The 25,209-nt window shown below is 53.3% G+C and overlaps 2 protein-coding genes across 2 annotated transcripts; one reads left to right on the top strand and one right to left on the bottom strand.

Annotated features, from left to right (window-relative positions):
* Positions 1–837: 837 nt before the first annotated feature.
* Positions 838–7,513, bottom strand: P2RX6 (purinergic receptor P2X 6; the record flags this gene model as incomplete). Its single annotated transcript, XM_084245475.1, has 12 exons — positions 838–906; positions 993–1,070; positions 1,232–1,297; positions 1,365–1,458; positions 2,550–2,659; positions 2,754–2,895; positions 2,973–3,053; positions 3,129–3,222; positions 3,404–3,479; positions 5,279–5,350; positions 6,584–6,734; positions 7,380–7,513. 12 exons carry the CDS (start codon positions 7,511–7,513, stop codon positions 838–840), a joined length of 1,167 nt encoding a protein of 388 aa, XP_084101601.1.
* An 802-nt stretch (positions 7,514–8,315) lies between these two features.
* Positions 8,316–23,311, top strand: LRRC74B (leucine rich repeat containing 74B; the record flags this gene model as incomplete). Its single annotated transcript, XM_084245474.1, has 9 exons — positions 8,316–8,442; positions 9,060–9,202; positions 9,632–9,764; positions 10,623–10,829; positions 13,714–13,823; positions 14,779–14,894; positions 15,992–16,070; positions 17,727–17,822; positions 23,177–23,311. The coding sequence occupies 9 exons, from the start codon at positions 8,316–8,318 to the stop codon at positions 23,309–23,311; spliced, it is 1,146 nt and encodes a 381-aa protein (XP_084101600.1).
* Between the last annotated feature and the right edge of the window lie 1,898 nt (positions 23,312–25,209).

Below are 25,209 nucleotides of genomic sequence, written 5' to 3'. Positions count from 1 at the left end.
CCCAGGGGGCATAGAGAAGACCCCAGTGACCAGCAGCCCTCCTCCTTCTCCTCCTCCAGCCCTCCATAGCCCAAGGCTCTGGGAAGTGCCCTAGCAGGTATGGGCCAAATAGGTGCCTGTGTCCTTGCCTGGGACCCTCAGGGGCCGGGTCATCTGCCTCAAACATTCCCCGTTCCATGGATGAGGCCCAAAGTTGGGTGGGGCCCTGCCCCGGCAACCCAACACCAGAGCAGGGAGACAACCCCTATGAGTCAGACCTCTGTCGACCGCGCATTGGACTCTGGTTGCCCAGATCCTGTTGAAAGGCAGCTGGTGGGGCAGGGAGGGGCTCTACTCCCTCAATACCCCCACTCCGGTGAGAAAAGGAGGACTGGAAGCCAGCCAGGGCTGCAGTCACTGTAACCAGTGTCCACTACTGAGAGTTGGCGCTACTGGGAGCACTGGTGACAGCCGTGGAGGTTGTTCTCCAGATCTGGGCACAGCAGGGCCTGCCTGGACCAGCTCCCTGCCATGTGGGTGCGCGGGCCCCCTTGTCTGTGCCCCTACTCTGCTGCAGGTCTCTACACAACATGGACTTCCGTCACCCTGGAGTGGCTGGAGTCAAGGTGGGGACAAATTCCCGGGAGATGAAGGGGAGAATTCTCTGCTCCCTTCTCTGGTCCGCTTGGGTCCATCCATGAGATACCAAGGGCGGAGCCCCCGCTCTTCCAAGCCCTGACCCCAACAGCAGGGGACAGGAGTGAACTGACAGTTGGGCCCATAGCTTGAGAAGGCCACCCCAGCGTCACTCTTCAGCTCCCAGCATCAGCAGCCAAGGGGGTGGGTGCTGGGCCCCCTCTAAGAGTGTGAGGGTACTGAGGCCAGCTCTATCTGCTCATGGTGGGTGGTCACCTTTGGGGCCTTTGCCTGCAGATGAGTACAGTGAGTCAGGACTCGAGGTATGTTCTCCAAAGTGTAGCAGAACTCAGGATCCAGGCCAGACCACAGCTCACCTCCTCGTACTTGGTCCTCCAGTAAAATTGGGCTTCTCCATCCACATACAACAGCAGCAGATCACAGAAGAAGGTGATCTGGGAAAGACAGCACAAATCTGTATCCCAGCCCCCAACCTACTTGCTGCTCTCCCCGCCTCGTCCTCACCTAGAGACCCAAGGACAGGCACGGGGGGCATTCGGCAGGCAAGGACACATGCTCACAGCAGACAAAGGGGATCCATAGTGGCCAGACTCACCACACCCAGCCAAGCCACTCCTGTGCCCAGAGTGATGGTTGTGGGGATGAGCCCGAACTTCCCTGCCTGAGAGATATGTGGGCTGAGCCTCTGGGTCACCCAGGCCCCCACCTGTCCCTCTGCCCCCCCCTACCTGCCCGGTGACCACAATATCAAAACGGATCCCATAGAGCTTGAGAAGATTCCGGGCCTCCACGCCAGGGGTCTCCCACCAGTGAGTGGCTGTCCTGGAGGCGGGAGAGAGAACTCTGCTGGCCCACTGTGCCGTCCCCAAGCTGGGATGGCTCTCTCAAGCTTCCTCTGACCCATCCATTGATTCCATGCACCCCCAGCCCAAGCCTAAGTCTTGGGTAAGGTCTGCCTGCTGAGGGGACAGGAGGACAGAAAGGTCCTGCCACAGAGACCAGTGAGGTAGGAGGGGGTGGGGGACAGGCCCAGGGCTATGACCTGCTTCCCTCTAGGAACTGGGGGGCTTCCTTCCGGGGAGACTTCCAGGCTGGTTTCCCAGGGTCACGAAGGAGTTGTCGGCAGAGAGAATAGACCAGCAAGAGCATAGACAGAGGGAGCAGGCCGTGGGCAGGGAGCAGTCCCACATAAAGGCAAAGGGCTGGAGAGGTCAGTGGAGCCAGGCCAGGCAGAGCCAGGGAGCACTGTCCTGTGGTGCCATCTCCAGACCTGTGCTAAGGGGGACCCGTGGGGCGAGGGGAGGAAGGGAGGCTGTGCTTGGGAGACCATAAACGCAGTGCAAGCTCCTTGAGCACATCCTGGATTGAAAAACAAAAAGATTTAGTGCTATAAGGGCACAGTTGAGGACCTATAACTATTAGATGTATTCTGTCAATGTGAAGTTTCTTAGATGTGGTGAGACCGCCATCAAGTGGGAAGGGTACTCATCCTCAGGCCAGCACTGAGGAAAACGGTGGGGAACCCAGATGAAGGGAAAATAGATGTTCACAGCACTTACCTTTGGCCTTTTCTATAGATTTTTGGAAATTTTCTGTAAAAGCTTAAGGAAAAAGCAAAACAGACAGGCCCCAGTGCTGTGGAGGGGAGAAGCCAGAGGCAGGGTGGGGTGAACAGTCTGAGCTCCTGCTGAAGGAGGTGTGGACCCAGATCAGAGGGGAAGTGTCCAGAGGGAGGCTGGATGGAACCTGTGCTGGAGGGCCTGGAGCTGGGACCACCCCCTTCTGCCCCTGGGGCCCCTCCCCCAACACACATGCAGTGGAGTGTCCAGGGGGCAGGGCCTCGGTGTGGCTGCCAGAGGAGGACAGTGTAGGGGACCTCGGCAAGGAGTTGTTGGTGAGGATGGGGGCCCCACCTGAAGTTGTAACTTCTCTGCAGCAGGTGGAAGGAGTAGTGGGGCCTGCAGTCAGAGTTCCTGTGGTCCAGGTCACAATCCCAGCGGATGTGGATGCTCACAGCACCGCCCTGCTCATGACACACCACTGCTCCACCAGCATACCAGCCAGGGGCCCTCTCCCTAGTCCTCTCAGAGCTCCTCCCCCCCCAGCCATGGACCCACCAGCAATGCCAGGTCCTCAAAGACCCCTCCAGCTGCAGCCACAAGGTCCCCGATTCGGAACACAGGGCAATAGGGGCTGGAGTGCGGGTCATAGCGGCAGCTCTTGAAATAGGTGTCATCCCAGATCTCTAAGGCATTGGACCTGAGGGCGTGGAGCCAGGGATCAGACCAGGCCCGGTAAAGGGAGACTCAGGCCAGCCAGGACCCAGCCACACTTACTTGGAAAAGTTAAACTTGCTAAAGGTGACTGCGTTTTTGATGAACAGTGTAAAGTTCTCGGCCTGGATCAGCAAGGGCTTCCTATAAGAGGAGAGGAGATGAGGGGTAGGCTTGGCCCAACCTGGGGTCCTGCCCTGGAAACTAGAGGAGACTTACATTGGCACAGCGCCACTCTCCACAGGGCACCAGCCCCAGATCTCACAGGTCCTGTGCGTTCCATTGAAAACCACACACTGACCTGTTTTTATGCCTGGAAAACACAAGACAGACTTCAGTCTTTCAAATCCGTATGGGGTCCAGAGAGGGTGGGCAAGAAGGCTGCTGGCAAAAAGGAGAGACACAGAGGTATGGGAGCCATCCAGGGTTCCAGCCCGCACCCACCCCCACCCCCCACTTCCTAATGGAAGCATAGGAAGACAGAGCCCAGGTACCGTGACTGTGCGTCCCCATCTCTCCTTCTGGACAGTCCTCATCAGCCCAGCAGTTGGCCAGTGGGATGGAGGGGTGCTGAGGTGGTCAGAGAACAGAGTTACCAAGGGCCCAGGGGGTATCTCCTCTCTGTGACCCAGTGCCACAGTCCATAGGGACATACCCTCCTTACCTTAACTCTCCAAGCTTCCCTGAGTTTGAGGGTGCAAATAAAAAGAAGTGGTAGAAGGGGGAGGATAGATGCTATATCCCAAGGGAGAGTGAGACTCCTCACTGCCTGATAGTTGTGTCCTTGGCAGGAGCAAAAGTAATTCACAGAGACCCAGCTCCTCTGGTCTAATTCAGATGACAGCGCAGGGAAGGTGAGGGGACCCTGGCAAGATTAAATTCATGGAAGGTGGAGGCGCCAGGTGGTGGACCAATGGCAGAGCCCTAGCCAGAGGTGCCTGCAAAGGGAAGTAGGCTCCATAAGCTTGCTGAGCGAGCACCGACGTGCAGTGCTGCTAGACCCACCAGCTTTAGCCTGTGCCCTCCTCACAAGACCAACACCCTGGCTGGCTTGCTGTGCAGGAGCTCCCAGAGCCTGGGGGATGGTGTTTTTCACACTCCTCATATGGCTGGCTCAGGAGGAGGAGGCACAGCAGATTCTTGCTGGAGGCTGTGACACTGCAAGTAACACAGTGCATGTTCTGGGCGGGAGCAGACAACCGGGATCCCCAGGAAGAGCTGGCAGGGGCGATGGCTATTCTCAGGAACCGGGCTGGCAGATTGGATGAATTATTTCCCAGTCCTAGCGGTTTCATGGGAAGTGTCAGAAGCTGGGACATGGGGCAAAGAGAAATCACATGGATTCCAGAAAGCACAGAACCATGGCCCCAGCAAAATCTCAAGACAGTCTACAAACAACACTAAACAGATGTCCTCTCGGTATTTAGAATGGGAAGGACATAGTACGCATCTGCCGAATGTAAGCACTCCCCCTGTGCACGTACTGCACCTCCTGTGTAGCAGGGTCAAAGATGTGCAACTGCGAAGCCCCCAGTAACTGTGGTGGGACCAACCACTAGGGCTCAGGGGACAGGTAACCAGGTACCCTCGAATTCAGCAAGAGATTAAATTTTGGATTTGATTGAAGAAAAATGTCACCATGCCACCAGGGCTATGTCCTCAGTTCAGAACAGTTCAACTGTTCAAGCAAAATCCATAGCTGGGGAACTGTACTCTTCAAAGTGGTTAAGATAATAAGTCTTATGCATATATTATCACAATTTTTAAAATTAGGGAAAAAAATCCATGGCTGGGAAGGAGAGCAAGTGTGCTCTGTGACAGATTTTGGGTTCCTGGGACATCCCCTGGTTAGAGAAATGCATGGAGCTTCAGGGAGATAATCCACATTTCTGGATGCGAAATGAACAAGAATGGGATGCAGGACTCTGGCTTGATGACAGTTGTAGTAGTGAACAAGAGTGTATTGTATTTACCCACAAAAAAAAAAAAATCAAACACATTAATAGAGGCTGGGCCTAGAAATGGGAAGGTGATCTGCCAACTTGCCTCTCTTTATCAAAGCCCACCTGAGAGTGATACCCAGTTTTGACAGCTCTCTGATAACCCAGAGTCTACAGAGGTGGGACCAGGATAGGAAGAGCCTGGACACCTCGTGGAGAACACAGGGCTAGTAGAAAGCTTCTGTGCCCAGAGGCTGGGACCTCTTCGGCAAGTGACTCAAACTTTCTGAGCCTCAGTCTCCTCATCTTAAGTGGGAGCCATAGTAATTCCTACCAGGCAGGGTATTTGTAAAGACCAGATGAAATGACTTGCTTTTTTCCTTGGTGGAGGGATTAGGGGTCCACGGGGAAGCCCCCAGGAAGCCTTACCTCTGGGCATGTTCCCTGAACTTGCTTTGGTGTCACAAGGAAATTGGTCACCAAGAAGAATACATTTTCTCCCTAGAATGCAAGTGTCAGAGTTAGCCCCAATTTTCTCCCTCAACAGGAGGGTCCAGAAGCTGGCAGTTTGGTCCCAGTCCTGTCTGGCCATCAGCCCTGTGTCCCAGGAGAACACCTACAGTGAGGCAAATTTGGGCAGCGATAGGAGGCTGGCTAGATTTCTGGCTTTTTCTGAACTGATGTCCACTTCTTTGAGACAAGTTTATTTCTCACGTTCATTCCCATTTGTTCAACCAGAATTTCCCCCAAATGTCCTGCTTGTAAGCACTGAACATCCAGAGCTGAGTTGTACCTTCCCACCCAAGATAGTGGGCAGATAGATCCACACACTGCAGGGGCCAGGCCAGGAGGAGCAGGAAGAGAACTCTGTACATGTGCGAAAATGCACCCCAGGAAGGGGAAATGAGGGTGGGGCAGAGGGCATCAGGGTGTGGTAGTAGATAGGATCTGGTGGATAGCAATATGGAAATGGAACCTTGCAAGTGTGGAAGCCAAGTGCTGACAGACTTGGAAGACGTATCGTGAGAAATCTCAGCCCAGCTGCTGCGGGGAGTGTACTGGGGACCAATGGGAAACCCTCAGGCCTGGCCCAGCAGTGCAGGCAATAAGGGAAACTCTCTGGAGATGAAACACATTGGAGGGAGGGACAGGAAGGTGTTGAGGCAGATCCAGCTTTGGGACATAATGAGGGACATAATGACCCTTATTGAATGAAAAGAGGCCTTTCTGGGAGAGGGTGATGATTTCTTTTTGGAGTGAAGGATATACATCTGGGAGGTAGGTGGATACTAGGCTACAATTTGGGCATCAGCAGGACAGAGATAGAAACAAGCCATGGATCATCTGGATGGAGGGACAAAAGGTCAAGAAATGCACCGTGAGAGGCACAGAGGAGACTCTGACAGCAGTGCCCAGGTCAGGGAGGGGAGCATTCAGGAAACTCCCAGTCCCGGCCCCTAATCCCCTCCACCCCACCTGCAACTCATGCCTGAGTTGCCAGAGACTCTACTGAGATACACACGCAGTCTTTGCAAATGCAGTACCTTGGGCCTGGCTTCCTAACCCATCCCCTGCTCCACCTGGAAATCTCTTAGGCGTCCCTAAGAGTCCTGGGTCTTTCCCAAGCCCAGCCCTGTGACAGCCTCTGCCACTGTCTGCCTCTCTCACATGCGCGTGCTGCAAGGTTGCTCTTAGAGGGCTAGTGCCTCGCAGCACCACTGCTGAGGTACCCACCTGTGATGGCTTCACGAAGTCAGCTGTGTCCCATAGCTGGTCCCCCAGTTCCTTGATTTGTGTCACAGAAACCCCTTTGAGTTTGGTGATGACAGAAACCTGGGGGTCCAGGTCCTGCTCCTGGTAGCCCTTTTTGGCCAGAAGGGCCCACCTGAGGAGAAGGTGAAGGGCAATGTGGCATATCCCTGGCATACAGTGAGGGGCAGCAAGTAGGGGCCCTGTAGGTTTAGGGCCCTGCCCTGAACAGTGTTCAGGGTCCCTGCCTCCTCTCCAGCCTCATTCTCTCCCCAAACACCCTGCACAGGCCGGAGATCTGGCCACACGTCTGAGAGCCAGTGGCCCCAGACAAAATGTCCACCAACATCTCTTTCACCTGCCAACCCCTCACCATGCTGCACACAGTTCCCTCCTTACAAACTCCTCTAAGTCCCAGCTAAAACTGGTCTCTCTCCTAGGCCTCAGTGCTCCAGCTCTCACAAGTGTCAGGGACAACTTCTTGCCACACCCTGGGCACTCTTGGGGTCCATCTACTCTGTGGCCAGAACCCAACATGGGTATGGGGACAAGGCCCTGGGAAGAAAGTGAGTAGGCATGCAAGAGGACCCAAGCACACAGCTTGCTCTGTAACCCAACTGCTTCTAGACACAGAAATCCCTCCTTCAGCCTAACCTCCTATTATGCCTAATCTCCCCCCTCTACCACCAGTCTGGCCCTTGAGCAGGCAGACCCTCAACCCTCAACCCATCAGGACCAGCCATGATCCCTCCAGCCAGGGGACCAGGCGCCATGCTCTTACCCCACCATGTAGACTACAGCTCCGAGCTGCAGCAGCCTTTGCAGGGCACCCACCCGACAGTTCCTGGTCATCACATACTTCTCAGTTTTGTAATCCAGAAGCCCCCAGCCTACCGCGGCCCCTGGGGAGCCCATGTTCCTGGTTCCTACTGGCTGCTCGGGTGCATGAGTCAGCACAGCAACTGCTGCCACAGCTGAACAGGAGGCGAAGCAGGTGCCTGAGCCAGGCCAGGTCAGCAGCTATTAAAGGGACACTTCCTTTCAGGGCAGGATCCAGCTTCTATCCACCAACCCTGGGCTAAGTTTCCACCTCCTGCTGACCTGGACCTCCAACCCTTTCCAGATTCTCCCTGCCAGACACAGGGCATGCAGAGAGGAGCAGACCCTGTCCCCTGAATCACTTCCATTGGGGGTAAGAGGATGACAGTTGTTACAGGAACTATGGAGGGAGGGCAGCAGGAGCCCAGAGGAAGGGCCACTAAAGCTTCAGCTGAAGAGGTGACCTCCAAGCTGACACTTGCAGAATCTGAAGTTTCTACGTGCAGCTCTGAAAAAGGATTTTCCTACTGGAGGAAGCAGCATATGCAAGGGCTGGAGCCTGAGAAGGAACCTGCATCCCGGGAGGGACTGGTTCCAGAGGGGAGGGTGGTCCCGCTCTGCAAGACTCCCCAGGATCTCCTGAGTTTTCCCCACTTCCACCCCACCCCCAAGCGCAGAGTCAAAAGTGCTGGCCATTTCTGCAGCAACCAACAACACCGGGTTACCAGGGCCTCTGCGACCGGGAGTGCGTCTCTATTGGCTGCCTCCGGAGCCTGTTCCCTGCAGGCCACTTCGGTTGGTTGACGCAGCCCAGTGTCTGCCTGCATTCTTGGCGCACTTTAGGGGCGGCCCCCCGCAGGGCCAGTCTCCATGCTCAGACTGCCACAGAGAAGTAACCATGAGGGGGCCCAGCAAGACACCTGGAGAAGAAGAAGAGCAGGAGAAAGAGGCTGCTACAGTCGCTGGGCATCCTGCAGGGGTCGCGGAGGACAAGGCAGATTCAGATTCCGACCTGGAGACTGAAGGTGCCCCCAGACAGGCGGAGCGATAAGGATCGGTGTCAGGCCAGTCTCCTCACCTTGAGAGCTTCCCTCCCTGGCTAGAGGGAACAATCTGGGGCCCAGGTGTCAGGGAACCGCTGTCCATCAGGAAGCTTAGCCCTACGTGCCCACCAGGGCAGAACGCAGCCCCTCAGCCTCCTGGTTCCTGGCGGCATCGGGACTTCTGCTATTAGAATACCCTTCCAGGATGAGGTTAACGTGCAAACAAGCCCACCAGTGCCAAAGGAGGCCCCTTCTGAAGTGAAGTCAGGTGGAGTTTCCCCAGCACATAGGACAAACTAAGCTGAGGGGTGTCTTGAGCTTCGAGCTGTTTCAGTTACCCCTCCCCCTCCCCCCATGAGAAGGCCCCAAAACACAGGTGGGCTGCGCTCCCACAGAAAGACACAGAATGACTTTGGCATCGGACAGACTGGCTCTGCCAGGGTTAGCTTCTTCCAGTGGTGAGAGGATTTTACTTTCTTTGAGACTCAAAGTCCTCAGCACAGGAAAAGAAATGCCTCAAGAGGGGAAGCACCTGACAGGAGGGAGGAGGCCGTGGCTGTGCCTGCAGAAGGATCCACATTTGTCCCTGTGACTTTCAGACACCCGTGGACTTGGAGAGAGGGCTGAGGCTCCCCACTACTCGGGGTCTTGCTGGGCCCGCGGTGCTGGGCCTGCCCCCTGCTTTCTGCGCCAAGGGAGCTCCCCAGAGCTGAGCCTGCGACACCGTGGCCTGGGGCCTCAGGTACCCTTGGAGGGACCCTGGTGCCACATTCGGAAGGGAGGACCTGGGGCAACAACTAAGGGTGTGGCCCTTCTGAACCCACCCTATACACTCCCCTGCCCCGCTGTGTGCCAGGCATGTCCCATCCCCCACATCTGGGTGACAGATGGGCCCAGGCTATGACCCAGAGCAGTATACTGACTTGGGAGTCTGCAGGGGGCCCCTAACCCATTGGAAAGGGGTCAGGGAGGGCTCCTGGAGGTGAGGTGTAGGAGTAGCCTAGAGAGAGGAGCAGGTACCCCCTGAGCATGTGGGAAGGGGAAGGCCTTCCAGCTGGAGGGCAACGAGTAGGCTGACCCCTGGGAACGCCAGCCAGGTAGTAACCGGCTGTGTCTGGGGCCTTTAGTCCTGGAAAGGAACAGGCCCCTCCCATTGTTCTCCTCTCTCCAGGGGGCACAGGCTCTGGCTTCTGCGCTGATCTCTAATCCCCATGTCAGGCGGCTGGACCTTGGGGACAGTGGGCTCCGTGGGGCTGATGTGGAAATCCTGGCACGTGCCCTGAGCAAAAACAGCAGCATCTGTGGTAGGTGCTCAGCCTGAGGCAGGTGGGCAGATTGGAGTCCTTCCTTTCCTGAGGGATGTGCGCTCCCCCAACTGGGCCCTCTCATATGGGGGCTGCTGGTATTGCTGAGGCCTCATTTCAGGGTGGGGCAGGTGGAGGCGTGCATACAGCTGGGCATCACTCTTTCCAACCACCCCACCCCATTCACTCTCCTCTGCTGGCCAGCACCCCTCCTCCCCCTGCATTTGGTGGCCTCTCAGTGACTGAAGGTGTGGGGGGGAGGGTCCTGTGACACAGAGAGGCAGGGCCTGGGAGGTGTGAAAAGAGGGAGGGTGGCGTGGGAGTATGGTGGGGCTGGATCCAAATGCTGCCTCTGCCACAAAGATCTGGATGATGCAAGGAAAGCAGCTCAAACTCACTGAGACTCAATTTTCAATCTGTGAAATGGCCCCAATAATTCCCGCCCACCCTTGAGGCTGTGGTGATCATAACATGCTCAGCAGAGAGTCTGAGGCATGTGAGTGCATGGCCACCTGGGCTGTAATTGCCAGCACGCAGAAATGCAGCTTCCAGGGCTTCTGTGGGTGGGGTGTATTGCTCTTGGGCACAGATCATTTGCAAGGTGGCTGCTGATGTGACTCCATCACAGGCATTCTTCCCAGGACTGCAAACTTGGAGGTGTTAGCCCCTTGACAATGACACTCCTGGACACATAAGCGGGGAGCTGCCTGGTCCCCAAAGGTGGCAGAGTCTCCATGTCAATCCAGAACAATCTGACTGTAAAGCTCCTCAGGCCTGGAAGCTTGGAGGATGGGGTGAGGTGGAGGAGGTGGACCTGACTGTGGAGCTGTCTGGCTGAGGGGTTGTGCTGGTCCCCAGATGTGGACCTGTCGGAGAACCTGCTGGGAGCAGTGGCAGCCCAAGTCCTCTGTGCCTCCCTCACGGTGAACCAAGTTGTACAGAAGGTGCAGCTGGCAGGGAACCACCTGGAGGAGCAGGCAGCCCAGCACCTTGCTGAACTTCTGCTTGCCCATACAAGCCTGAAATCCCTGGACCTGAGTTACAACCAACTGAGTGACCAAGCAGGTACCATCCAGCCAAGGCCGCATGGGGCGCTCCTCAGACAGGGTGGTGCTGAAAGGGACATGCTGAGCAGCCCTGCTTCAGCCTTCACCCACACACTCCACGCAGGCCTGCCCCCCTCCCTCTCCTTCCACACACAACTCTTGATTCTTCCCAGGGATATTTCATTGTCCTCCTCTGCCTGTGCTGGGTGCTGATTTCAGGGCCCAACCATGAAAATTCTGCTGTCACAAAAGAAACAAAAAGGGTGTCATTCTAGAGAAGAATGGGGACCCCACGCTGGAGAGGGGTGCATGGGGAAGATTCTGTGAGGTGAACATTTAAGCTGAAATGGCCTGGGTGGGAGGAAATCAGCTGCGAGACAGAGGAAGAATATTTCAAGTGGACAGAGAGCATGCAGACCTGTTCCCAGACTGGCAGACCCAGTGCGCCTGAGCTCATGAGCCAGGGGAGAGAGGCCAGGCTGAAGGGTGGAGAGAGCGGGGAGCTGCAGCGCTACCACTCATGACACCAGGCATGAAGATTTCTTCTTTTTTGTTTTTCCAGTTTACATGCATGCCTGTGCTGTTGGGTTTTCTTTTCTTTACAATTTACATGGAAGATTTTGTTCTCAGTGGAAGACACCAGTGGGATTGCTAGAGCTGATCACTTTTTTTTTTTCATCCCTTTTGCACAGGCTATCTGCTTTGCCAGGAACATGCAGTCATATCTCTCTGTCTTCAACCAATCAATTACAAGAATAATCTGGGGCCTTGGGTTAGGAATACAGATTCCTGCATCCCCAGACCCATTGAACCAGACTCTTGAGTGGCTGCTGTGCACTTTATTTTATAGGGGTGCCCCAGGAGATTTGTCTGGTTCAGAATGTTTGGGAAGCACTGGTCTGTCTCAGACTGCTGAGAGCAATGAGGTGGCAGCCTGTGAGAGTCAGTCGTGGAACCTAACTGCCAGGAGTGCATTCTTAAGAAAATCACTGTGGGGAACCAGTAAAATTAAAAGAGAAAATCGTTTCAGACTCTCTGGGCCAGCATGGTCAGAGGATGAGTGACAGAGAGGCAGCCAGCATGGATGGGACTGGAAGCTAAAACCCTGTAAAGGCTCACAGATATGGGGTCAGGGCTGGGTCTCCAACGCTGACTGGGGGAGCGCTTCTGTTTTCCCTTGGGATCCGTGGTGGGGAGCTTGACTCCCTTAAGGGGTGAAGGAGCTTGGATCTCAGTCTCCCCACCTGCAGAACGACTGTGGTAGCCCCTGCCTCTTCGACTGACTACAGCAGTCACTAAGACCAAGCATTAGAATTAGAAGAACCTTCTTACCCTCTAGCTGTTCAGCAGGAAAGGGCTGCACAACGAAGTGGAGGGCACCACTGCTCCTCCCAGGCCTGAAAATGTCTAAGGAAGGAGGAAATCACCCACATTTGAGAACCCGAGGGTGTCAGACCCAGTGCTGGGTCCTGGTCTCAGGGAGGCAGCACAAGGGGCCCCTATGCCCCCATCCCCACCGCCTGCAGAGAGCTCTCCATGGTGCTAAAAATGCCTGGGGGGAGGGGGGGGCCTCATCCAGGAGGAGCAGACTGAATGCTCTGCTCAATTAGCAGCTGTTTTCCCTCTGTGCATTTCTTCCCACCAGCCTTCCTGGACCATGCTCAGGGATGGGACTATGCAGAGGAGTCAAATTCAAATCCTTGAGGGGCATCCAGGTTGATGGGAGAGAAATCTAACAGCTAGGGCTTGGAAGGAGGGAAGCCAGTGGACTCGGGCCACATGAGCAGGCAAGGCTTCCCGATGGCAGGAACCCAGGCTGAGGAGCTATTCACCAGGTGAAGGGGGGTCAACAGGTCCACACAGGGTGACAGCTGAGAGGCATGCTGGAGCTGGTGCTGAGGGCTGACAGTGGGGAGCAGGGTGGTAGGTGGGACTTCTGCCCATTTCGCATGCTAAATATCTCTCAGGGTGTCTTACCCCACATGGCCTTCCCTTTCTTTTCTCTGAAACTTGCCTCACTCCTCCACAGCTGCTCCAGCCTTGTTCTACTGTTCCCCTAGGCCCCGCACCACCCCAGACTCTCATCTCTGCCCCTGCTCACCCAAGTCCACCCCCTACATCCTCTGCTAAGGAACCCAACCTCTACTCTAAAGCCCTCCCTGCCTCCTCACCACCTATACAGTGGTGCCCAAGATCCTTGGCCTGGCATCCAAGGTCTCTCAGTCTCTCTCAAGTGCCCGTCGCTCCTACCTCATTTTGCTATCTTTCCCCCAGCTCACCCCCAGCTGAAGGCCTGCACATGCTCCCTGAGGCTCTGCGTGTAATCCTGTCCTGTGTCTGCTGGCCTCTGTGCATGTGTGTACGTGTGGTGACTCCCTCGGTGTCCAAGCTCCTCTCTTCTGTCCTCACTGTCCTGCCCCCTGCCCCCAGGCAAGCTTAGCTCCACTCTCTTCCATTCATCCTTGTCTGTCGTTTTTGTTTTGATGTTGTTTTTAAGGCTTATTTTTATTTATTTATGCATATAAGAACGGGGGTGTAGGCCAGAGGTGTGGGGGTAAGAGGATTCACCAGAGACAGAGTGGGGAGCAGAACAGGTGGATCTACTGGAATACACTGCTGAGGGGATCGAAATCATGCCTCAGTGGCTGGTGATAACTTGATAGTGCCGAGACTTAACCCCTTGCATCACCAAGGTTTGTAGTTTATAATACCCCCATCCCATTAATTTGTATTTGTACCTTCTCCACTCCGTGTGAATTCCTTGAAGGCAGGCTGGAGCTATGTGCAGGTCCACTCTGTGATCCTCATGCCCAGAGGAGACCCTGGTACACAGCGGGCATCCGTATCATGTTTTGAAGGAATGAACTAGGTGAGTAAGGAGGTCTCTCTTGGTGTTTCTGAAGGGGAGATGCTTGGTCCAGCCCTGGCAGAAAACACAGGACTCACCCAGCTTAACATAAGCTGGAATCACCTTCGAGGCCCAGGAGCCATAGCCTTTGCCAAGGGATTGGAGGTAAGAGGCCCCCAACTCACCCTGTCATCTCCTTCGGCTTGTCTCTGGGTCCCAGCTCCCCTGCCTTTGGAACTCTTCAGAAACGAACCTTTCATCTTGAAGCAAAGCTTAAAGATTATTGCTTTAGGTGACTAATTTTCCTGGCTCCCATTTAATGACTATGACCTACTTGTGCACACTCTCAGGGCACTCACTGAAGGGGTCAAGCTCATGTGCACCTTCTCCAGACATTCTGCTGGTGGGGAGCATCAGGCAGTGAGGAGACACATTGTCACTGCTGGGCATGTATCCATGTTCCCTAAGATGACTCCCTTGCACCCTTGGATCCCAGCACACGCTCTCAAACACCTCACCCGCTCCCTGTGAGGTTCACAGTAAATGGGCGGTTCAAGAACCTGCCAGGATGGCACAAGGCACCTGCAGTGCCCCAAGTGCCAACCACCTTTGTCAAGTCCTTCTCAGGGAATGGATGTTGCTGCCTTGCCCCCTGACGGGGTGACCTGAGGGCTTCCCCACAAGAAGACATGTCAGGCTATCATCGCGTGTACTCACAAGCTCTCCTCCTTCCTCCCGTCACAAATCCCTGGATAAGCTTTAGCCAACAGCCTTCACTGGAGCCTCCTCTGGGCTCCTGGGCTGCTCTGTGCCTGGGGGCGCTTGTCCCTGAGGGGTGCCCAAGCAGATATGAGCACCGTATCTCCGGCAGCTGCTGCCACATGGCCAACCTGTAGTCTCTGAAGGTCATTCACATCCACATCCACCTTCCGCACTGTGTTTCTGGCCTTTGGACTCTATCGGTCACCACCACCCAAGTCACATGACTTCCCCGGAAACTCTGCCTGTCCATACGCGGCCTGTGATCTTTATACCTCGGGTCTCTTGGGTCCTGCGACTGGCTCCTGGCTTTCTCCACCATTGCATGGGACCCCATGGGGTTGCTCTTTTTGTGCTCCAGGCAAACATCTTCCTGAAAGTCCTGGACATCTCTCACAATGGATTTGGAGACCCTGGAGCCTCTGCAGTGGGTGAGGCACTTGCGACCAACAATGTTCTGGAGGAACTCAGCATGAGGTGAGGAGCATAGGGTGCTGCCCATGTCAGTGTCACTATCCCCAGACTCTGTAGACGGGGTCTCCATGGTAATCTTTCTGGTCTCTCGCCATTTAAATTCTCTAACCTACCACCATCTACTCATGATGCAGCTTGGGCCACAAGGATCTCCCAGGTCTGTCCTTCCTTGAGTTCATCATTTCCATGTTGGGGCTCATGGTTCCTAGCACACAGGTAGTTGGTGTGAAGTGAGGCATCTTCAGCAGAGCCTGTGGGTGTGACTGGGTGCTCTGTGTGTGTTCTTCCCTTTCAGAGGAGGAGCAGAGTGTGAGTGGGGCTGGGCAGGGCCTTGACAAGCGGGCCCTTACTTACGCTCTGCTCAGCACATGACTATTGCCGGCATGCCAAGCTCTCCTGCGGCCCCCAGCACAGTGCCAGCCTCAGCAGAAAACCAGAGCAGGGACCATAAGCCCAGAGAGGAAAAAATGGCAGACATCAGTCAGGCGATGAGCTGCTGTGGCCGAGCCCCTCCTTGGGGGCTACTAGAGTGAGCAGGGCCTGCCCACTGCAATTTTGCCCACCTTCCTTCCCATGGAAGGGAAAAGGCCAGAAGAGGCATTGAAAGATGCTGAGAGGCAAGTCCAGTGTTGGGGTCTGAGAAATCAGAGATGTGGGACTGGCTCGGGAGACGTGGCCAAGAGCAGGGATGAGGGCTGGAGTTTAGATCCAAGGTACAAAGTGGGAAGAAGAGGAGCAGATGTGGGGAGGAGTTTGGGTAGTTTTCCAGAACAGACACTGTTATGGTCATCGATATGGGCACAAGGTGGGGCAGACACATGGGAGCTGCTGAGTTCTGAGGGCGGCTGTCTCCACCAGGGGTGATGGGTGCTCTGGAGATGTTGGCTGGGTGATCTCCCTCAACACTGGGAGCTGCCAATGAAACATGCTCGTTATCCACCATTTACACCTAACCTCTCCAGGGTCCAGGGTATCTGTGAAGATGGAATGTGAAGCCTGACCAGGTGCCTGAGCCAGCAGCTCCAGCTGTGACCTTGAAGTGGTCTGGCTCTGCACAGCTGTTTGCAAGCTAGCACAACGCACATGTCTTTTTGTTGCAGCAATAACCGCATCTCTGCAACAGGCGCCCTGAGGCTGGGCCTGGGCCTCCGGGTCAACCAGACACTAAGGATCCTTGTTGTGAGTGTTAGCCTGATTGGGGGGAGGGGAGGCTCAAGCCTGTACCTAGCCATGCATATCTCCCTAGCACAACAGCAGTGGGAGGTACATACTCCAGAACCTAGATGAGGGTCTCAGAAAGGAAACCTCCTGGCTTCCTTTGGGGCCACGACTTCCCCTTTTCAACCCCTCACTCATTTCTGGCCTGGGCCAGAGTCTCACTTCTTCAGATTCCTCCTCACTTCATCCTTCTGTCCTAGTGGCATGGCATCCCACCCTTCCTGCCATCCCTCCTTCTCAGCTCCCTGCAGTGTTGCTCTGCTGCTGATGGTGAGGAGCACTCTTGCTTCCCCTTTATCTTCTTCCCTGAGCTTCCTCTGGCCTTGCTGGAAGTCAGCGTGAGCCTACGTGTCAGACTGAGTCCGCTGCTCAGACCTACCCAAGGTCTTGGGCGCACAGCAGGGGCTCTCTTGTCAATGGAGAGGGAGTGCGGAGAGGGCTGGGAGCTTAAGACAGTGAAGGGAAGATGCAGTCAAGGGTGGAGCATGTGACTGGGGACACTCATCAGTTCCAGGGGCTATCCAGCCCTGCCTGGCCTTCAGCTCCTTCAGCTGACAGAGCAGCCCCCGCAGCGCCCTCAACCCAAGCCTGTGGTTCACCCGGTTACCACCTCCTCCACCTTCACCCCCGCTGGAACATAGACCTCTTCTGAGCTCTGGATCCACATTTCCACCTGCTGTATGGTGCCTCGGATCTCCTATTGGCCAGCTGCATTCTGAGAGTAAAGCCTCTAAGAGCTGCCTAGTCAGGCTGGGCGGCTGGAGGGAGGGTGGAGGGGTACTTCTCATGGAATCACAAGCTGGGGCCCAGTGCTTGTCCCTCTTTCCCACACTTACCCTTCCTTAGCTCTCTTCTCCTGCAGAATGCTCGGGCAGCCTGCTCCTCCTGCTTTGCACTTCCCCTCCTTGAATTCTGTTGCCTGTCAGTTTCCAACACTTCCTTCCCACCTGCTACCAGGCAATTTTTCTAAACCAGAAACTTGACCCTGTGCCTCCCTGCTTTAAGCCCTTCAGTGTGGTTCCCTTCTGGATAAATTCAAGCATAGTAGTGCATCTTTCACTAAACTCTTTTCACTAAGCTGAACTTTCACTAAATCTGAGCTCTGCCTCCTTCCCTCCTACTGGCAGCACATAATGGCTCTCGCTCCCTGAGCTGCTCAGAACTCTCTGCCCACACAGGGCTTCATCTCCCCTCTGCTGTGTTCCTGCTGCTCTTTCCCACCTCAGCTGTAAACTTCCACTCAGGTGTTTTATCCTGCCCCCCTCAAACTTTACCTCCCAGGTAGAGCTTGGGGGCACTATCTCATTGCACTGATCACACTGCATGTTTATGATGTTTCCTTTCCCCCCCTCTCCCTCCAACAGGTGAGTTCTTTCAGGGTTGGGGTGTGTCTTGTCTGTATTGTCGGCACCAGCTCACAGTCAGCACTGGGTGGGTCCTCAGCCAGCGTTCACTCCCTCCTCCTCCTCCTGTTTGAGGGAGACACCTTCTGAGCTGAGACAGCAGGGCCAACCTGAGCCATGTCATCAGATACCTGCCTTCTCTTTCGCATTACTGTCTTACTTCCCAGGCTCAGCTTCTCTTAGTGTTGCGTGTGTTTGTGTCTGTGTTTCTTAGGTGTCGAGGAATCCTATGCAAAGTAAAGGCTGCTTTGCTGTTCTCAAGTCTGTCCAGGATAACCCAGCATCTGCCATAGAACTGCTGGATTTCTCTGTAAGAGCTTCTCACAAACTGTACCTCTTGTTGAATAGTCCTGTGAGGTGTTATTTCTGTTTAAAGGAAGCAAGTGGGGATTAGAGAAACAGAGGTCCCTGCCCAGATACCATAGTGTGGTCAAGTCCAAATTCTAGCCCCAGGCCTGAATGTAGGTCATTATACCACTCTGGCTCCATTATGCACCCCCGATGGGGGAACCTTTGTGATCTCCAAAGGCCACCCCTGGGTTCTCCATTAACAGAGAGAGGAGAGAGAGAGAGAGAGAGGAGAAGAGAGAGAAGAGAGAGAAGAGAGAAGAGAGAGGGAGAGGGGAGAGAGGGGAGAGAGGGGAGAGAGGGGAGAGAGAGAGAGAGGCTCAGCAGCATGATGCTCACTGCTTGCTGGAGTTTAGATTTGCGGGTTCAGCCCTTGTAAAGTGATCCGCCTCCCAACCTGGCCTTACTGCCTGCAGGTGGATCGTGGGGCTGGAAAATCTGCTTGTGTGGCCGAAGGAGGTTAGGTTCCCTTTTCATTCAGTTTCACCTTCTTAACTGGGGGGGGGGGGGTTTGGGGAGGGACCCTGACATTTTTCCAAGGCAGTTAAACTTGAAGAGAATCCCCAGATGCAAATTATTAAAAGAAAGATACCAATTATTTTAACCCTGCTTTATTTCAACCCAGATTTGAGTCTTTCCAGAGATGTGTTTTTATAGTTCTGATCCCTCAGGTCTAAAACAATTGATGTGTAGCATCCTTACTGTGTCCTTCCATCTGCCTAGTCTCTACAACTCCAAAGCCAGAGACTTGTATCCTTGACCAGGTTCCTTCTGCTTTAAGAATTCCTGTCGGCACTGAATTTGAATATTCTTTTTTAAAAAAAGATTTACTTACTGTAGGGGCAGTGTAAAGGGCAGGACTGGAAAAGGTGCAGGTTTTCTGATCCCATGCAGACCGGGTTAAGGAGGAGTCAGAGTCCTCAGTGGTTTTTGCAGGTCTTTTATTGGGGTTCACCAGGCATATGGCAGGCAGGGGTGCAGGCCTGCCAGCCTCCCAGCCCCCAGCAAGTCTTCACTCTATCTGAGCTCTCTGGAGTTTGTTCAGCTGCTTCTCGGCTTCTCTTTCGGCTTCGGCTTCTTTCTCAGCTTCTTGGCTTCTACTGACGTCCCTGTGACGCCGCCCTTAAAAAGCACAGTCTTAGCCCAGGTGAATCCCATCTACCTATGCCCACACCCTATTCCAGGTGCCCGCCATCAGGCATGCATTCAGGACAAGGATCCATCATCCATCCTGATGGGCGGAAGGGCAGAAATGCCTGACATTTTCTTTACCCTACAGGCAGGAATGGCCATGGAGCAGGTTTTCTATGATTCCGTGAAGATGGGGTGATGGAGGAAAGAGTCCTGGAGCCCTCAGTGGCTTTTGCAGGCTTTTATTGGGATTACCAGGTACACGGCAGGCAGGGGCACTGGGGGGGCCGGGAGGCTGACAGGCCTCCCTGGCCCCAGCAAGTGCTCACTCTATCTGGGCTCTCCGGCGTTCTCTGGTGGCCTTGTTCTAGTGGTGCTTCTGCTTCTGCTTCTCTGCTTCTTGCTGGCATCCCTGTGACCCTGCCCTTAAAATCCCAGTCTTAGCCCAGGTGAATCCCATCTACCTATGCCTACACCCTACTCCAGGTAGGGTGCCATCAGGTGCCCGCCATCAGGCATGCATTCAAGACTACAAGGATCCGTCATCTATCCTGATGGCGGGAGGGCAGAAAAGCCTGATACTTTTTACCTTACCCTACAGTCCACCCCCCAGGGTTTTCTGACAGACAGTCTATACAAGTGTAAGGTAAGGTAAAAGTATCAGGCTTTTCTGCCCTCCCTCTACTAGGATAGAATACCAAACCCTGCAGTCCTGAATGCATGCCTGATGGCGGGCACCTGGAATAGGGTGTGGGCATATGTAGATGGGATTCACCTGGGGTAAGACTGGGCTTTTATGGGTGGTGTCACGGGGATGCCAGCAGAAGCAGCGAAGCAGGAACGAAAGCAGAGAACCACGAGAGAAGAAATGGCCACGAGAGAACGCTGGAGAGCCCAGAGAGAGTGAGGACTTGCTGGGGGCCAGGAGGCCTGCCAGCCTCCAAGCCCCCTGGCACCCCTGCCTGCGGTGTGCCTGGTAAAGCCCAATTAAAGCCTGCAAAAGCCACTGAGGGCTCCAGGACTTCTCCTTTACCCAGACTGCTGGATCAGAAAACCTGCAGTGTCCGTTCCCGCCCTTCACAACAAGTCATATACGTTTCTCTTGGCAATAGAACACTGCAGCCATGACCCACAAAAGCAAATGAAATATATAACAAAATACAACAGAACACAAGTAAGTCCAGGCAGGGCACCAACATGCAAAAGATAATTATTGGCACCAGCAGATAATCCACTACTTCTGCTGCCAAAGGCACTATTCATAGGAGGGAGGGGAACCACTCACAGCATCTGCCTTAACACACCAGGAGCCGTCAGGTTTCATGGCCTTCTCTGGCTGTGGTCTCAGCCACAAGCCACACACAGCATCCACCCCCAGGATGCACTCACTCCGGGATTGGCAATTGTGTACTGTTGGGGGTAAACGCCAACCCTCAGGGTTTCTGTCTGTGGTTGCTCCAACATTTGGCTTTCATAGCCACCAATGCAACTCGCAGACCCCTGCACTCAGGCCAACCCGCTGCACAAGCACATGGGTCGGGGATCCACACTCCACATGCGGCCTCTCTTGGGTCCCCTCTTTGGCTTGGGCTCCATCCCAAGCCACATTCCCCACCTGTCCCCTAAGGACGGGTTCCTCAGCTCCTCACCCTCACTCAAGAACGAGCAGGGCATCACCCACAGGTGATTTTACGAGACTCACTGGCCTTCCTCAGCTTACTTAGTGCTTAACAGCCTCTCGGGGCTTCCCAAACTTAGCATCAGTACCAGTTTTTGCCTTCCCAGTTGGCTTTTCTCCTCTGTCTAGCTGCTGGGCAGTACACAGGCCTGCTTTTGGCCATCAAGGCCTACTGGCCACCCCCAGGTTCCCATCTCCTGGGGTTTACAAACGAAACTGTTCCACCCCCAGGGTCCCAAAACATATCAACCTGCAAGGTCCTCTGCCTTCTGGCGGGATTGTCAGTCCAACTCCATTAGTCCAAGTCCATCAGGCCTCTCCCTGCATCAGCACTGGGGAGCTCCAAATTCTGGTCCTTTCTTTCCCCGATGATTCTGCTGCCTCAGGGGTCTTTGGCTGGTCCTCTTGGGCCATCTCCTTCATGCGAGGTCTCGGACCTTGTCCATCTGTAGCTACCGGACCTTGTCCATCTCCTGTGCCACCACGATGCCTCCAGCATTGTCACAGGCTCTCAGTCTGCTCCAGAGGTCCCTTCTGAGGTCTTCACAGGTCTCCATACCCATCTGCATGGATAATACTGCTGACTACCCCAATTGTAGGGGCAGGAATGGCCACGGAGCAGGTTTTCTATGATCCCATGCAGATGGGGTAAAGAAGGAAAGAGTCCTGGAGCCCTCAGTGGCTTTTGCAGGCTTTTATTGGTATACCAGGTACACGGCAGGCAGGGGCACTGGGGGGCCGGGAGGCTGACAGGCCTCCCTGCCCCCAGCAAGCGCTCACTCTATCTGGGCTCTCCGGCGTTCTCTGGTGGCCTTGTTCTCGTGGTTCTTCTGCTTCTGCTTCTCTGCTTCTTTCTCGGCTTCTCTGCTTCTTGCTGGCATCCCTGTGACACCGCCCTTAAAAGCCCAGTCTTAGCCCAGGCGAATCCCATCTACATGTGCCCACACCCTATTCCAGGTGCCCGCCATCAGGCATGCATTCGGGACCACAGGGTTCCGTCATCTATCCTACTAGCGGGAGGGCAGAAAAGCCTGAAACTTTTTACCTTATCCTACACTTATTTATACAAGAACCGGGGTACAGGCCAGAGGTGCAGGAGGGTGAGAGGATTCACCAGAGACAGATTGGGGAGCAGAACAGGCAGACTGACTGAAACACTCTGCTGAGGGGAGAAGCGGATAAGACAGGAGAGGTCTGCCGCGCCATGTGGGTTTCTCCCTGGCCGGCCGACATCGAACCCGCACTGCAGAGGCTGCGGACAGCTTCACAGCACTGCGCTCAGCCCGCTGCACCACCAGGGAGGCCCCTGAATTCGAACATTCTTAAAAAACAAGAAATGGAATGGCATATTGTAATGCCAGCAAAGCACAGAGCAGGTTTTGGATGATACAGGCAGACAGGTAAAGGAGGAGTCCTGGAGCCCTCGATGGCTTTTTCAGGCTTTTAATAATCTTTCTACCCCATCTGTAGTGAGGCAACAGGTGCAGGGCTGGCAGGGAGGCCTGGGGGCCAGAAGGCTGGCTGACTTCCTCGCCCCGGCGAATCTTCGCTCTTTCTGGGCTCTCTGGTGTTCTCTTGTGGTCTGTCCCCTGGTCTCTGCTGTACTCCACTGCACAGTTCTCTGCCGCCTTTGCCTCTGCTGCCGCCCTGATATGCTCAGGCCCCAGGCTCAGATGTGCCCACTCATGCGTGCGCACACCACGCTCGAGGGTCTGCCTTCAGGCGTGCGTGTAAGACCACAGTTGTCGCTCATCGATGCTAATGGCGGGAGGGCGGAAAAACCCTGATCACTTCCATTTACTCTACACATATGAGATTGTCCTGCCAAAAGACATACTTATTCAACACAACGTATGGTTATCATCAGAAACTTAGTGTAATGAAAACACCACAGAGTTTGGAATGAGACAGGCCTGGGTCCAAATTCTAGTCAGCATGGGATTCTGATTAGAGATCAACACTAGGCAAGATGCACTTTTCTGTTTACTTATTCCTTCACTGCTGTCATTCGTCTAATCTGATGCTCACAGATTTTATCCTCAGTTTTTAGGGAAATACTTCTGAATCCTTACACTTGATGCGAAATTATTCCCGGGACTCAGTCTTGTCTTTATGTGAAACAAGGCTAATACCTACCACTCGGGGTCAGGCCTGTGCAGAGGAAGACTCAATGAGTACTAGGTCTTTATCCCCAAGCCTTTATTTTTGATTTTTATTGAGAAATATCTATGCCAAAAAGAGCAGATAGATTGAGTAGAGTTCAGTGAATTTCTGCCAGCAGCATGTAACGTACATAACCAATCCCCTGATCAAGAAATAGAACAGGACCCTCCAAGTCCCCCTCGAGCCCCTTTCCTTCTCCATTTGAATGACTTGGGGAATAATGAGATTGTCGTCCACAGGAAAGAAGTCACCTTAAGGTCTTCGAGCTCTTGTGTGCTGTAGGTAAAACACGTCAAGTTCTCAGAAAGGGATAACGCATTGCTTTGTGCTGGGTTTCTCCTCAGAATATCCACGTGAACAGAGAGTTTGATGACCTTGCTAGTTCCGCGAAGGTAATTCTCCCAGCACTTTGCATAAAGACTGGTGCTCATAGAGTGGAATACAAAAAAGAGTTGCTGCCAGTGTCTGACCCTAAATGACTACGGAGTATGGCTTCCTCATCTCCCATCAGTCACTTCAGCTCTCATGCTGAGGATTCTGGCCGTTCAGATGCCTTATTGCCCCTTGAGTCTGAATTGAGTCTCCTGTCAACCAGGTGGTAAGTCCTGTGGAGCCAACCTTCACGTGACTTGACACCCTGTGGCCCCTGCACTAATTGGGACCTTCCTTTACTTTCACTCAACACAGACTCATATTATGTGCTGCAAATTGTGCTGGGCAGTGTGTCAAAGGTGCCCAAACAACCTCTTTCCCTGGTGCTCTACCTTGGAAGGCAATTGAAATGTAAGGAGGTATGCAACTGATATGCCCAAATTCAACGTACAGAATGCATGCTAACACAATTTTTGGGAAGGCAATTTATTATTATGCACGCTAAACTGCCGGTGCCCTCTGTTCCAATGGTCTGATTAATCTCATCTAAGAAATAACTAGAGATGGATACAAGGATTAGTGCCCAAAGATGTTCATTGAAATGCTGTTAACAACCATGGAAACTGGAAATGGTCTAAATGTCCAATAATAGGGGATTGGCTAGCTAAGAGGTGGAACTCTGCAAATAGTAAAACCCCAGCATGTTTTTACTAATGTTACTAAATGTTCAAATGACATTTAACAATTTATGAAAACGTACACGATTAATGCTAAGTGAGAAAGTCAGGATAAAAATCTCGCATGGTTTGTCTGGAAATCTTCAAAGGCTTAAACATAGGGTTACCCTATGGCCCAGCAATTCCATTCCTATGGAAACGAAAATATTTGGTCCACACAAAAACATCTTCACAAATGTTCATAGCAGTATTTTTCATAATATCCACAAGGTGAAATTGCCCACCACCTGATCTGTGGATAAAAAAATATGGTATACCCATATAATGAAATATTATTTTGCAATAAAAGGTAGTGACATTTGGAGTGATGAATCTTCTAACTTGATTATGGTAATAGTTGCACAACTCTGTAAATATGCTAAAAATTGAATTGTATGCTTTAAATAGGTGAATTGTAAGGTATGTGAACCGCAAGTCAATAAAGTTATGTAAAAGAAAAAGGAAGGGATGGCATGTGACACAACATGGATAAACTTTGGAAACATTATGTATGTGAGTGAGAGAAGTCAGTCACAAAGACCATCTTCTGGATCATTTCATGGGTATGAAATGTCCAAACCAGGAAAAATCTGCAGCGACAGAAAGTACAGTAGAGGTTGCCCAAGGCAACCTTGGGGGTTGGAGGGTTGACAACTGGAAGATACGGATTTCTTTGTGAGATCATAAAAATGTTTTAAAATTGGTTGTGATGATGGTTACCCAACTCTGACTATACTAAACGACATCGATTTGTACACCATCTTACATGGGTGAATTGGAAAACATGAATTATCTTGATAAAGCTGTTACCAAAAGGTCATATTATTGGATCCAAACTGTATTTTTAAGTGTGTGAATGTATATACACAGGGGGAAAAAAAAGGAGCGGAACCCCCAACTTATTGGCAATGTTTATTTCTAGGGGGTGGGTTTATGGGTTTTTTTCTTTATGTTTTTATGTATTTTCTACATTTTTTACTTTGAGTGTTACTTTTATAATCAGAAAAATTAATAGTGTCACCAGACAAGGGAGCAGGCCCAGGGCCCCTAGTTCCGATCTCGTCCTCCAACAACACAGGCTGGCAAACCAGTCACTGCCCACTGCTCCACCCACTGGAAATCAGAGGGATGGACTTAGGGGCCATTTGAGACTCTGTGGTCAAGACTGAAAAGTGGATCTCACAGACATTGGTGAGGGCAGGCAAAGACTCAGCATTTATTGCTTAGTGAAAGAGCAAGGAAAGTTCTGGGGCGGGGGTGGCCTCTCTGGAGGTGAAAGAGACTCTCCG

This window comes from Talpa europaea, assembly GCF_964194135.1.
Source record: "Talpa europaea genome assembly, chromosome: 10".
NCBI lineage: Eukaryota > Metazoa > Chordata > Mammalia > Eulipotyphla > Talpidae > Talpa > Talpa europaea.
Note: the sequence above shows the minus strand (reverse complement) of the source record. Positions and strands in the feature narration are given on the sequence as shown.